This window comes from Rattus norvegicus, chromosome 16, assembly GCF_021556685.1.
Source record: "Rattus norvegicus strain SHRSP/BbbUtx chromosome 16, alternate assembly SHRSP_T2T, whole genome shotgun sequence".
Lineage (NCBI taxonomy): Eukaryota > Metazoa > Chordata > Mammalia > Rodentia > Muridae > Rattus > Rattus norvegicus.
Genome location: NC_141549.1, coordinates 65,473,314 through 65,487,953, shown reverse-complemented (window position 1 = coordinate 65,487,953; position 14,640 = coordinate 65,473,314). Strand labels below are relative to the sequence as shown.

The following is a 14,640-nucleotide window of genomic DNA, read 5'->3' as shown; positions in this document are numbered from 1 at the left end:
GTGAGAAAACAAATTCGTGGTTATGTGAAACCTGGTTGTGGAAGACATCCTGAACCACACCTTTTTATCTGACTCCATTGGCTATGGCTCTCCCAGATTGTAAATAATAACACTTCCCTACTATATCATAAACATCTTGGAGACACACCAGTCTAATAAGATTAATTACAAAATTGTAAAAAAATAAAAGGTCCTTCTCCTATACAGAAAAGCCAATATACAATACTTACTTTTATGTACACGAGTACTTTTTGTGCACATCAGAAGTGAGTCAGATTCCATTACATGTGGCTGTGAGACACCATGTGGAACTGAACTCAGAGCCTCTGGAAGAGCAGTCACTGTGTTTCACTGCTGAGCCATCTCTACAGCCCCCAAAAGAATCTATTTTAAAATGAAAAATTAAAGATAAAATGCCTATGATACGCTTGTAGGAACAGGTAAGATGTATATTATGGACAAGTGATAACATACTGTGGGAAGACGGCTTATTGTCTGTTCATGGATAAGATTGATTAGTTATAATTTATAAAGACAACTCAGGAGCTCTTATTAGGATTTGGAAAAGAGTGTTTCATTCAGAGGAATAAATGTGGAGGGAAACAACGTCGGGGAGGGAATCAAGGTAGGACTGACTGTCTAAGTCTTGCTGCTCTAACAGCACATTGAATGGTCAGGACTTACCTGTACCTTCCCGTTACTGGAACTGGTTGGATTACCCAACCTAGGCCTCTTAACAATCTCCTGAACTCTCATAATAGCAGGGTGTGGGGGAAAGGTACCAACTTTGAGGTAGAAGAACAAGAGAAACATTTTTTTTTTTTTTTTTTTTGAGGCAGAGGACTTTTCTGAATGGAAAAAAAAAGTCAATGGATGTCCCGGGGCTGTCCAGTTGGAAAAGGGAGCTCATTGGGGAGAGACGGTTGGTAGGAGAGTACAGAATCTGTTCAGTAGACAGCTAGGTAAAAGCATGGGGGAAGGGGGATTAGAGATAAGCACAGAGGTCTGTGCCCCCAGTATTGCAAGGAAGACCGCCTTTAGGGGCAAGGTATCGTCACCAAGTGCTTGTTCCCTAAGGAATTCCTCCAGCCTCAGGAGCCAGTGGTGTCCAGGCAGTATGCACTCGGCCTTCTGGAAAACAGCACAGTTAGCAGGATGGCTTAGCCTCTAAAAGCCTGATGGCCCAAGTTAGGAGAGACCCAACTCCACAGTTTTCTCTGACTTCCACATGTGTACCCCAGCATGCATACAGGGGAAAACACACACACACACACACACACACACACACACACACACACACACACACACACACACACGTTCACCTGTGCACTGATGACTTTCTAAAAACTTACTTCAGTGAGCTGACTCAACCTTGCGTGTTCACATCATGTCCCTGCTAGTTCCAAAACGGCACTCCAGTCTGATTCATGGAGATAGTCATTCCTCCTTATGTTTCAAAGCAAGCTGACTTTCCTGGGGCCATGGGGTCAGGCCTACATGTCTTGCTGTACTCAGTATGAATATTGGAGAACCTAGGCCACATGGTAAGATCTAGACTAGCTGGTAAGGTTTCTTTGGTATCACTAAATTCCTGGAACTTTACTGAGTCAATAAGGAGCAACCAGAATTTGAGGGTCGATTTCCTTTGTGCCTTGGCAGCACATAGGCCCAGGTCTGGCTAAGAACGGTTAGAGTGTGGTCTTAGGCAGTTATATAGATTGGCTTTCTTCCAACCCCCCCTTTCTAGTCAACTGTGCTTTTTCTTGGAGACTAAGGATGAGAACAGAGCCAGCTCTCAGATTAAATTAAAAAGGTCATTTAGTCACCTCATAAACTCTAAGAGATAGTAAGAATGCTCGTTTTAAAGATAAGAAATTGAGGCAACTTGGAAGAGCACTGCTTGGTTAGCAAGTCACAGGCCAGGCTGCGACTGCAGATGGCAGAGCTGGGGCCTCCCCTTCACCCTGTAGTGTTTTGGTAAATTGGCTGCTTGGACAGAGACTCCCTTAGTCACCCAGATCTCTCACTGTCCCTGAGGCAGAGCAGAAACAGGACAGACAATACCACAAAGGAGCAGACCTCACTTTGGATCTGCATTCAAACAAACAAAAAAACAACTGAAAGTCAAGAGTTTCAACATGACTGAACTGCTGCAAGGACTACATGTGATAGGAACGCCACAGTCAGAAGAAACACCTCAAATGAGCCTACTAAAACATGAGGCTGAAGAGCTGGCTCTTCGGTTAAGAGCGCTGACTGCTCTTGCAGAGGACGTGGGTTCAAATCCCCGCACCCACATAGTAGCTGACAACTGTAACTCCTAGATTTGACAACTTCACACAGACATACACGCAGGCAAAATGCCAATGTACAGAAAATGGGAAAGAAAATAAGACTACTACAACAGCTAATCCTTCACACTTAGGGTAGAAATGTCTTCATTTTCCCAACCTTATAAACTTCATTAGCACTGTTTGCTCATCCATAAAACTGAAGTGCGCCTCATAAAGCACCTCACCTTCTCACTTACGAAGGACAATTCTTTTAAGTGAAGTAACTTGTTTTGAGCTTCTTTTCTTGCTGCACCATTTGCATGCAGACCTGCACGCCAGAAGAGGGCATCAGATCCCTTTATAGAGGCTTGGGAGTTGTGGAAAATTAGCCAGTGCTCTCAACTGCAGAGCCCTCTCAGCAGCCCTTCGAGCTTTTCTTAGTCTTCATTCAGCTTGGTTATGAGGAAGATAACAGCCTTGGAAGGTTGTGCTTCCAAAGCCACGATGGACGATGGTCGGCCATCCAAGAGCTCGTTAGGAGGCTTCAGTGTGCATCTTTAATGCCTGCTCCCAGCCACTGTCCCCTGCCCTGTCTTCCTGTTCTTTCCTGTGATGTAGGTCAGGATCCCTGCTGCACCCAAGTCCCTGGGAACTCAGACTGCTCAGCCGAAAAATGGGGAGTTGCTGGAGATACTGGCACTCCAAGAGTATTCGGTTTGTACCGCTGTATCGTGTCGCACACCATCTGGGTAAACTATTAAATAGCTTTTGCAGACAGTCTTCCCACAGAGTTTGCTTCAGAATACTGAAGGTTTAATGGTGCACGGCACGCCATTCTCTCCATAGCCCACATGCCTCCTCCCATGCCAGTTTCACACGTTTCCTTGTATTCCATACTTCATTTATACACAGAATTGTAAATCTGTTTGGCCCTACCTTATAATAAATCAATTCAGTGCCAGGAAGAGAATATCAAGAATCTTAATAAGTCTGAAATAAAATCATCCTGTCCCAATGCTCACTCCCTTAACCGGATGTACCAGCTTTAACTTTTGCCACGGCTAATAGGTTCGTGTGCTCCTTTTCCATGTGTTATGGTTATAGAGCTAGAGTGAAGCAGGCTAATGCTGAAGATTATAAACGCTCTAAGGAGAACATGCTGGCTCTCCTGAACCAGGTTCTGACCTGACTCCCTGGGCCACAGTCACCAAGCGGAAGTTTAAAAAATTTACACTGACACCTTTAAATTCCAGCACTCGGGGGGCCAAGGCAGGCAGATCAAGAGTTCAAGGCCAGCCTGGTTCACAAAGGGACCCAGGACTGCCAGGGCTACGCAGAAACCCCGTGTTGAAAAACCAAAAATTGTACACACTGGGGATGCAGCTCGGTGAGAACAAAGATCTCTCAAGAATGGAAAGTCCATTGACAGCCTACCGACACACCTCTTTTCAAAGTTGGTGCCCAAGAAAACACTGCTGCTTCTCTTTAGATCAATAGGGTTTGTTTTGGTTGGAATATCCCTTAAGAAACAAATCCAATTTGACAAGTGACTTAAAAACCCTTGTGTGCATATATGTATGTGTATATTCATGTGTGTGTGGATGCCAGGATATTACATGTGAAGATCAGAAGCCAACCTCAAGTGTTAGTCCCTGTCTTCTACCGTGAGGCAGGGTCTCTTGTTTTATCCCACCCTGCTGCCCTGTGAACTTCTGGGGGATTTGTGTTTCCATTTTCTCTCTCCTCCCAGGAGCATCTGTATCACATAGATTACTGCTTTTCCGTGGGTTCTGGGTGTTAAGAAACCAGGCTTGACCCATAGCGGGACAAGTGCTTTCCTCACAGTTACCTCCTCAGTCCTGGGAAGTGTTTTCTATCTTCCTCCTTTCTGTCACGGGGCCAAGCTGCCAGAGCTTACATAGTGAGCTGCTGAAATGCCAAGCTTTCACTCCATGGTGTGCTTGTGGTTTTGTGCACAGGTCTGAGCATCCCACGCTCTACAGAACCAAAAGGTTCTTAGGGTGTCATGAACACCTGATCCTCATGCGAGACACGGAGGACATAAGACAACACAGCAGCAGCTGTTTCATTTCTATGTATCCATCTAAATAAGCAACACGTAAAACCTGGGGCCAGCATTCAATAGCTGGTACTTAGACTCTATATCTTGCCATTTTACCTTCGAGTTTATCTGTGAAATAAGGAATAAAAGGACTTTTCAGGGTTCTTTGATTGACAGCATACAAAGAGCACGAAGAGAAATACACAAACTAACACCAACAAACAAACAAAAAAAAAACCAAAAAAACCCAAAAGCAAAATTCCAAGACACCAGGCCATGACCATGGTTACATAGGAAGTTTTCTGAAGTTTCTCCTGCTATTGATGTATTTCCTTTTCCCACATCAGCTAATAGGTGGTAAGGAACTTCAAGTTGAGGTCTCACTAGACCAGGACTACTCAGAGCCTGACCCCTAGTGGCCCATTGCACTTCACACAAATGGCCAGTGTCAAGAGAACAACTGCTGCTTTAAAACTTACCACCCGGTAACATAGGATGTTCCCTCGTCTGTGCACCTAGACATGGACCTCACACAGATGGCCCGAAGACCTGGTTAATCCCTATTATAAAAACACCTCCATATAGACCCGCGGCTCACAATTCCTTAATGCTTCTCCCTGTCCGTGCCCTTGGTGCACTCTACCTACCAGCTACCTTCCATAAACCCAGTCTGCACAACTTATGGCTTCACAGACTCTCTGACGACCCTTCTGGTACAGAAGCTAAGGATTCACACCCAGCTTCAAGGTCGCTGCCTGTGGAGAAAGTGCTGGTGAGAGACGGGAAAGCCTGTTGTTCTTCGGGGACAAGGTGGTAGGGTCTTACTGTGTAACCAGACTGGCCGGAAACTCCGAGACCTCTGCCTCAGCCTCAGCATCCTAAGGATGGGACTGCAGGTTAGTGAATGACACTGAGCTGTGCTGGACCTTGACGGAACCTTTCTCCTCCAACCGTCCTGGCTGGGAGGGCCTACGAGCTCGTCTCAGGGAGACTCTTCTGAAGTTTCCCCTACTATTGCTGTGTTTCGGTGGCTCCCAGTGGGCTTACGGGTGTAGGGAGCCTCACTAGGAAAGGAAGGGAGACCTGTCCTGACAGGTTAGGTCTGTGCCACAGATGCAGAGTTTGGTCAAGCTGACACGAACAAAGCAGGACAGAAACGAGAAACACTTAAGCTGAATGTTACACACACACACAGTGTACTTTAAAATGATTTTATTGAATATTAATCCGTTACAAGTACTGTAGACATCAAGCCAAAGCACAATTACAGGTTAAATATAATCACAGAGATGTTTTAAACAGAAACCCACCATGTAGGCCGGTTAAGTTCCTTGATGCCCTCTTTTAGAAATAAGTAGAAGGCGAGGGGAAAAAAATGTCTTTCATTCCTGGTGAAAGCTATAAAGACCAGAGAATTTACATGCTGTGAGCCTCCTTTTGTGATCAAACTGTTAGGACTACCAGGTTTAGAAAAACTACATAGAAAACAAAAATCTAGGAGATTCAGTCAAAATCTGAATTTCAGATAAGTTAATGAACATTTAAAAAATTGCACAGATATGTCAAATATGAAATATACTTGAGCTAGAAAATTGCCTGAAATTCAAATCTAACTGGGCATCTTGTATTTTGTCTGACAAGCCTACTGATGGACAAATGCAAAATTAAAAAAAAAAAAGGTGGACCTGGAACCCCGTCCTGGTGGGTCACACAGAGACCAGAAACAAAACCACTAACAAACCAAAGGGCCACTATACTGGTTATTTACACAGACTGACGCTACAGTAAGAAAGTACAATTACAACTCCAAACACTGTCATCAGGAACAGTCTAGATTTCCTCAAAGCTGGTTTTGTAAGTTCTTGAGAGACCTTGTCAATCAAAGTACCTTTTTAGTCTTTTGAGTGTTAAGGACAAATATTACCGCCACAAAGATAAGATGAGCTTAAGACACGGAGGGAGCAGAAGCAGGCATTAAACACACATGACGAGTTTCAGTGTTCTGTGTAGTAAATACATTTACTGTACTGCATGGTCACCTTCTCAGTCTAATGCTACTAGCTTTAGAGACTTCAGTTCCTCCCTCTTTTACTGTGCACTTCTGGGTTTCCTTCCTGCATGCTGGGAGAGAGGGTCCAGGATGCTCCATCACCAAAGTGAGCTAACAGGCATGCAGGCCTGCCTGAGAAGGACGGCAAGAGAATTCTGAAACATGAGGAAAACTCTGAAAGGGTGGTTGAGGGGAGGGGAGAGCAGATGGGGGGGGTAACTACCTGTGTGGGGTGTCTCTGTGGGGTGAATGTCACCTCAACTTTGCAGAACTCTGGTAGAAGTATAAAATTGGCCACACACCTTGACCATACTGGATCTTATAGTAGATAAAAAATCTTCAGCTTCTGACAGGTTTTAAATTTCACGTGTCATAGTATATACTTTAAAATGATTAAAAAAACAACTTCTATACCACTCACACTCTACACAGTATCACGTACTATGAATTCCCCACCCAAGATCACAAGTTTGGAAATCCCACTAGTGTTACTGCAAACCAGATGACCTGGAGGCTGAAGAACTTTTTGTGAGAGAAGTTGGAACTGACTGGCTACATCAACTCCACTAAATGTGCCAATATTACTTATAAAATATACCCCATAAAATGCACTTACCAGGTATGAAATAAACAGACATGCCCACTCACTGATACATTTCAAATATTAAGAAGTGGATTCATGTTTCACTGCTAGAGTAGAAAAGGTTAAGAAGTTTCTGCCATAGATAAGGCTTTTGCAAACAGGGCAGACGTAACTGTCCACTAACTGCAGCGCTTACCATGGCTGAAGAAGCCCCCCTTTCTTAGGGTGGTGTTTGTTACGTCATCTTTTTGATGTGCTGATGTAGCCAGCAGCTGTTGGAATATCACTTTCACAACTACCCTCATGTCTCTGTCACTGCCTTAACGTCAGAGAGCAGTCTTTATTTCTGATACATGAAAACATCCATTTTAATGTCATTTTTGAATATTTGCTGAGTCTGTAGCTCTGTGCAAGATGATGAGCCCACCAGAAACCCAGTGAGAAGGCTGGCACATGAATGAGGTCTGGGTGCATGGGTGCGGGGACAGTACAGGAAGATGTGCTTACAAATACACACTTTTGTTTACAAGGCCATTTATAGGAATTTAAACAACGGATATTTAAAAGGGGAGAGGGAACAATGCCTCTGTATCCTTCATGCTCCTGGGAATATACTGCAGTAGAGGAGAACCAGGACAGTCTACTGCATTCAGACGCTGTATTCTAGCGTTAGCCAATGTTAATAGTATCTAGGATAACAGGATGCTAACGTATGCTTATCTGCTGTCTCTACCTTCCAAAGGCCCTTCACTATTCCAACAGCAAAGAGAAACGAGTGCTCAGAGGAGCGGCTGCCTTCCTGAGACCCAGGTTAGTGTTGTTACTCCGCTTAGACTGATGGGAGCTCTCACTGCTAGGAAGGGAAGCAGACTGTCCTGCTTAGACTGCAGGCTGTCCTGCCGTTACGGTTCTGCACAGAATTGAAGCATGAGAGGCCACGCTTGTGTTTGTTAGCAAACTGGCAGAAACTGTTTCGAAGAGAGGACTAAACCCAGTTCCATTCTGATATGAGAATGAGGGTCACCTGGATCCCTCCATTAGACCCATGATGAAGAAGGAAAGAAGGTGAACGGGGCCAGTGCGGGAGCATCTTCTAAGACTAGGTTAGCGATCTGGGGAGAAGCAAAGGAACGGGCAGACACGCCCAGAGTACTTGTTTTATGCCTGAGTTAAGTATCCAAGCTGGCCAAAACCTGGTAAACCGGCACTGTCGGGTCCCGGAAGGCCTTGAAGAAGAGTGGGAGACACCCGCCTTCTCTCTGCAGCTCTGCCGGGAAGCTGAGGAGTCCCAAACCTGCCAGGAGCTCTAAATAATGCACATAGAGGAAATTAAGCAGATTTCAGCTGAATGCCGAGCTTGTCTCTTCCAGAGGGCTCTTTCCCGCTCTCTACTGCTGTAGTCCCCTTTAGCCAACCTGAATACAAATACACTCATGATGCCTTTGGTTTTCAAATTCTGAAAATATCTATTAGCTCTGCGGACCATTTAAAACAATTTTTATTCAGGACTGATTTTTTATAAGCAGCTCATTTCCGTGCACTTTGTCATGGGTGAGTCACTATGAAATCACTAGTACTAAAGAAGGCTTCCTTACAAAGTCTTTACTCAGCTCAGAACATGACACAGTCCTGGTGGTTAGGGAACCATGATAGGCCTGGTTAATCTGGTTGGTTCATGGAGGCGATCCGTCCGTCAGAGGCTCATGTTTCAGTGAAGCACTAAAGCCTTTCTTCCACACCTACACCATAGTAACTCATTACTAAATTAAAATCACAGCTGTGTTTAGCATTTTAAACTAATTCAGGTCAGGCCAAATAACATATACATACATTACAGCTAGTGAAACGACACAGAGGCCGATTTCTTCAACCCTTTGTTAATAGAAAGGAAAAGAAGGAAGGACAGGAGCTCCTGAGGGAACGTCAGAGTCTGAAGCTTTCCATGGGGCTCTAGTTGCTGTTAAACACCCAGCCAAGACCACACGCACAAAGCTCAGGTCACTGAAACTTCAATGGAAGTAAAGACTGAGGCTAACTTTTGACTTCATTTTGAGGAAGCCATTTGAGATATAACTAAAATACTCACACTAGACTGGATGCCTAGTCCTAGCATGGGCTCAAGCTAACAAAAATTTAATAAATAAAGAGAAATGTGTATTTCAAGAACCAGGGAAACGAAGGTGGTCACAGTTTAATATGCTTGCATTAAAACAAAGTTAAAAACATTGTTTTCAGCCTTCCGATTGAAATGGTTAAGTGTGTCACACTGTTTCCCTGCTTATATGACGTCTGCTTCAGAGCTGAGGAGGACCTGTGAAGTAATGCGTTCAGCTCAGTACTTGGTTAGGGTCCACAGGGCCTGAGGCGGCAGGCGTGGTTCTGCCTGGCGTTGAGCGCACTTGGCGAATGCCATTACAAGCAAGCACTTTCCCAAAGAAATGTTTCTATCAGTGGCACCTAAAAAATAGGTCAAACTGCCTTTGGTTTCAACTTTTGTTTTCTTTGTCTAACTACATTAAGAACTTTGAAGAAATTGTTTAAAAACTGAGAGAAGGGATCTTTCTAAACTATTGACACATACTACTCAGAGGCCAGATTAGGAGTAAACAAAATGTCCTTGTATTTGTGCATATTTATTATGTCGGGTTTGAATATCCTGGAGAGAGAGAGAGGGAGGGAGGAAGGGTGAAAGAGAGAGAGAAATATGCTGGGACCTTGGCGATGTGGAACAGTTCCCTGACTTTAGACGACCCTGGTGGTCCAGGGAGTGAAGCATTTGTTGAGAGACCAGGGCCCTGGGCTCCTCCCTCCCAGCTCTCTAGCCATTCCACCAGGGAAGCAAGGTCCTAACTCCTCCATTAACACTCTCCCAAGCGCTCCCATCTGTAGCATGGTTCTGAGAACCCTGAGACCAGAAAGAGCAAATGGTCCACCAGGCTCTGACTTTTTAGGTCAAAGAGATGTTTGTGCCCTTCCTTTTAAGGTGGGGAGTTTATAAAAGAAAACTAAATATTGCTCTTTTCCTTTATGTTCACAAGAAGCAGAGATACAAAATCTGACAACGGGGACACTGGACCAGTGTCTAGCCAGAAGCTTCGGCTGCATCGCTAATGATTTTAGTCAGTGTGACTCTGTGCAAAATATCCCAGGAAGACTCTGGCTCATTTTCAAAGTAACAATAATGACGACGACAACAACAACAACAAGAACAAGAAGCATCAACAAATATGTTTGGCAAAATTAAAAAATAAGCCCATCACATGTGTCTGTTATCCATGTGCCAACACAACGAAGAAAATGTAGTGTATGAACCAAGAACGTGTAAGCCAGCATATTCTCTTTTCCCATCTCTACATCTTGAGCAAAGCATCTTGCTTCAGAAATGGGTAACTGCAATGAAAACGGCCTGAGACATGGTCAAGGCCGCCTGGTAGCCATTTCCTCAAGGGGACCAGGGCAGGTGAATGTGCTTGGGGACTCACTCCGCAGGGTCACTCTAGCAATGCTTTATAAAAGACAAACAGCTTATTTCTTGGCTGTTGGGATTTAGAGAATATTGATTTTTTTTGTTGGAAGCAATCCACTGTAATCCAGTTGCAGGTTTGAATCACTCTGGCCTTTACCAGGGGCAATCACTAGGTCTTCTGCTCTGCTGCCGTTGCAGTCTGGGAAGGGGCTTCCGGCTTCATGATCTGGTAGGTGATGAGATATTCTGGATATGCCTGGAACAGTCAAAAAGGCAAACGACTCATTCCCTTGAAGGTGCAGCTCTTAAGCCTTACTCACTCAGGGGTCAGGCTAGATGCATGTGTAAGCCCCACCATCCATAAAGTTATTTGTATAATATTTCTCCTTTTATTTTACCCTCTGCACTGTTGGGGATGGAAGCTAGCACCCTGCTCGCACGGACCAACCACTCTACAGCAGCACCGTGCAGCCTCAGCCCCAGTTCTTCCGATGCTCTAAGTTAGGTACCTCTGCTCCTCCTCCACTACAAAGCCATGCACCATGAACAGGAAGAAGTCAGCATCGCTCCTCTTCACCTTACACAGTAGGCAGTCAAGAAGCTTCTTAACTCAGTAATTCTGCTGCTGAGAGCTCAAACTAATCATAGGAAATGCTGTAGCCCCACACTCTAGTCTCTAGAATGAGGATGGTCAGACACGCTAAGGTACCACAAATCCTCATGGCAACAGTGTAGGGGTGACTGAGGTAGGATGTTTGTTTCTTTGTGACAGGGTCTCTCATAAACTCGTTTCATAGCTATGGCGTGTCTTCCAGCCCCACCCTCCAGGTACTGAGAGCCACCACAGCTGGCTAACGATGATCGTGCCAAACGTAAGCATCTCTACTGAGAGAGAATGGCGCAGATTAGGCTTGCGTTCGCCATGGGTCTTCATCAATGCTTCTCCTCTCCTGACGTTAGTGAGACAGCTCGGTTCTGGTATGGAAAGACTTCTTGATGGGGAATGGGAAAGAGAAGTTGCTACCAGAGAAAGCTGACACAGATCTTAAAAGCAGGGAGTGAAAAAAGTCTTAGTTTATGGACTACACATGAAATCTTCAACCCTAAAGAATGACAAAACTAGATCCGGCATTTCAGAATGGCTGTGGCTGAAGAATAATATTCTTCACTGGGCAAAGGGATTGGAGTCCCAAAGAATTTATGCCTATTTGTAACAGATATAGAGATTATTAAAGGTAATAACAACAACAACAACAATAGAGGTTTTTGACATTTAAAATAAAAGTACAAGTGGTAGGTTTATCGAACTTTTTCTTGGTAAATTAGCACACCTCTATCTGTCTTGGGTTCCTTGGTTATAAACAGGAACAGCAATACTGGCATTTGTTTAAGAGAAATTAAGTGCAAGGTCTTGGAAGAGGATTGGTGTAGTAAGAACAGAGTGTGTGCTGGGTACTGTTAACATAACTGTCATCACCCTTCATTACACTGTGCCTCCTAAGAGGCCTCAGGACTTGAAAAGCACAGTACAGAAATGGACTTTAACAGTCCCGTGTACAGAAGGTACGCAGCGCTATCCTTCACAGTCCTCTGCTCAGTCCAGTGCACTCTGGCTTCATCAGCGACCGACCACCCTGGCATGACCAGGGTCAACAGCTCTCTGGGCTCCTGGGTCTGAAGGTGCAGTAACTGCGGTTGGTTCTCAAGTCACACTGCTTAGCTAAAGGGCTTTCAGGCAGCACAGTAATTCTTAATATTAAAATGAGCTGCTGTGGATATTCTCCTTCATTAGTGGAGAAAGAGAAATACTGCGTGCATGGCTTAACGGCTGGGAAACTATTTGTTCCGCAGTACAGGCTTACGGCCTCGATCACATGTGAAATACTGAGGTGTGACAGAAGCACAGCTTGCTGTCAGGCTGCAGACCAGCTGTCTGGGGAGCTACACAAGACAAGAAAACTTTGAGTGTCCAGTGGCACGTGCTACACATGAAAGCTGGGAGGGTAACTGCTGCTGCCCTCTGCCCCAGTGATACTGTCTTCGCCACACTTGGTCTGGGACTTTATTCGCTTATGAAGTTACTTCAGCAGGAGTCAGGGGCATCTATCAGGAACCTGGCAGCATGTTTAAAAGCAACCTGACTCACGTCCATCTCAGTCAGACAGACTCTGAGATTCTAGCAGCATCACTGCAAACTCCTCTGCTGAGGGCCCAGGGCCATGGCTAGGAGACGGGACTGCTTCTGTGTACGGTTTCCTATAAATCACACAAAGCCTACAAGACTTTAAGGCAAGACAATCATTTAGCTGCAGGATGAGAAAGGTTAGAATGAACCAAAAAGCTTTATCACCTATCAGGCCACTTTAAACCACACTACTTACAAGAGCACAGAGGGGAGTCACAGGCTTTAGTAACAACTCACTCGGGTCACTCAGTTTCAAGATCCACCACCCACATTTCTGATGCTAAAACTAAGTCTCTGCAGCTCCACTTTCCTGTTCGAGAGATACCATGCTTTCTTGAACGAGATTCTGGACACTGGGAAAATGACTTTTACAAACCATTCTACAGTATTTCCTTCTCCACCTTCAATGAGCCAGCCTTGTACAGACCATGTCAGTAAAACAGACAAAACCTTGGTAGCAACCAGTAAGCAGAGGGTCTCTCTCCTTCGCATCTGATACTGAGTGGAAACGTGAGACTGACAGACAGTCCTCCTTTCCCACCCACAGAGGCTACAAACCCAATCTAGGGCTTGTGCAAGTGCTTTACCATGAAGCCACATAGGAGCCTTTCCTGGCAGTTTAAGGCTAACCAGGTCACAGAGCAATTTTCCTCAGGTGCATATCAATTTCAGTGCCTCTTTCCACCCTAGGCTCTCGTGCCCCTGAGTCTGCTCTCCAGCCTATGACACCCCTGTCTCAACCACCTACCCCAGTGAGTGATGTAAACTTTGATTAGCTGGTCAAGGCATACCCTTCTTCCCTCGCTGCCTCTTGTCTTTGTAGCTTAGCAACAAGCATGCAATTATTTTTATGGAAACTACCCTCTACCCTCAGTCTGTACTTTCTCCAGCTAACCTTTATCATGATAGTTTGCAAGAGAAATTTTCCAGCTCCAGCACCACCCCACTTCTACTTATGATATTCTACCATGACCCAAGAAGTTCCCTTCACCACTCACTCATCAGTAAAGAGTAATCAACACCCCCCCAACTTAGCACTGCATGTATTCTGGTCTGCAACAGTCTCAGGTATGGCCCGAGAAGCTCCCTCGATGGCTCTTAGGTCTCCATGTTAATTTTCCGTCTTGAGCGGGACATTACTTTCTGGTGTAACAGGCTATCTGAAGCTTATGGGTGCATACGTACTCTGCTCCAACCCGGGTCCTTCTAGCCAGGAGTGGTTTGGGGGGCTGGGCTCCAGCTTTTCACTGCTACTGGGGTGTCTTTGCTTTCAGCAGAGTAAATTAGGTATGTACTTATACACAGACCTAACACACACACACACACACACACACACACACACACACACACACACAGAGGCATCTATATATCTAGTGATATGTTTGTTAGAAACTATGAGTTCCTATTAATTAACACAGCTTCAGTACACTCACTTGCTTTGTAAAAACCTTCCCCTGAGTCCATGACATGCCCTCTTCTAGTAGGGACAACAGCGCCCAAGAGCTCACACTCCCACACACTCGCTCACTTGCTGACCCTGTAATGCACCGAATGGAGTTTTGTTGCTTCACCCACACTAACACGGTAAGCAGACCACTACAGAGGAGCTCAAGTTATCTGCAATTCTCTGCAACTGTACATCTCACTCTGCCCATGGTAGCACACACACGCATTATTTTATACATTATCTATTTGTAGTTTCTCATTTTTCTTCTACTTCAGGTTAGCTATGGCTTTCTGTTACGTTAGAAAAATTAACTTTTGCATTCAGATAATCTGGGTGAGATCTGGTGCTGGGAGTTGTTTCTCTGTATACACATTTCCATTACTATTGTTTTTTCTTTTCCAATTACATTTTGGATCCCCAAGAAGGTGACAGAACTAAATATACTGCAGCCTTCTGACTCTCAAGGATGTAGGGCTATGATCAGAATCATAAGGATTCCGATTATGTGACCAGCCTACGTCAAGCAGAGCCATTCAAAGGCATGCGTGCCTGCAACGACTGCAGATAATGTCTA

General features: G+C 44.8%; 2 protein-coding genes across 1 annotated transcript in view; both read right to left on the bottom strand.

The window, feature by feature from the left end:
- Erich1 (glutamate-rich 1) overlaps positions 1 to 14,640 on the bottom strand; it is a gene marked incomplete at its 5' end in the record, with an annotated part of 52,793,804 nt that overhangs the window by 18,176,410 nt on the left and 34,602,754 nt on the right.
- Tnks (tankyrase) overlaps positions 10,005 to 14,640 on the bottom strand; it is a 146,573-nt gene continuing 141,937 nt past the window's right edge. Inside the window, 1 exon segment of the mRNA NM_001106084.2 lies at positions 10,005 to 10,690. Within this exon segment, the coding sequence (NP_001099554.2) occupies positions 10,604 to 10,690 (87 nt within the window). The 3' untranslated portion in view covers positions 10,005 to 10,603.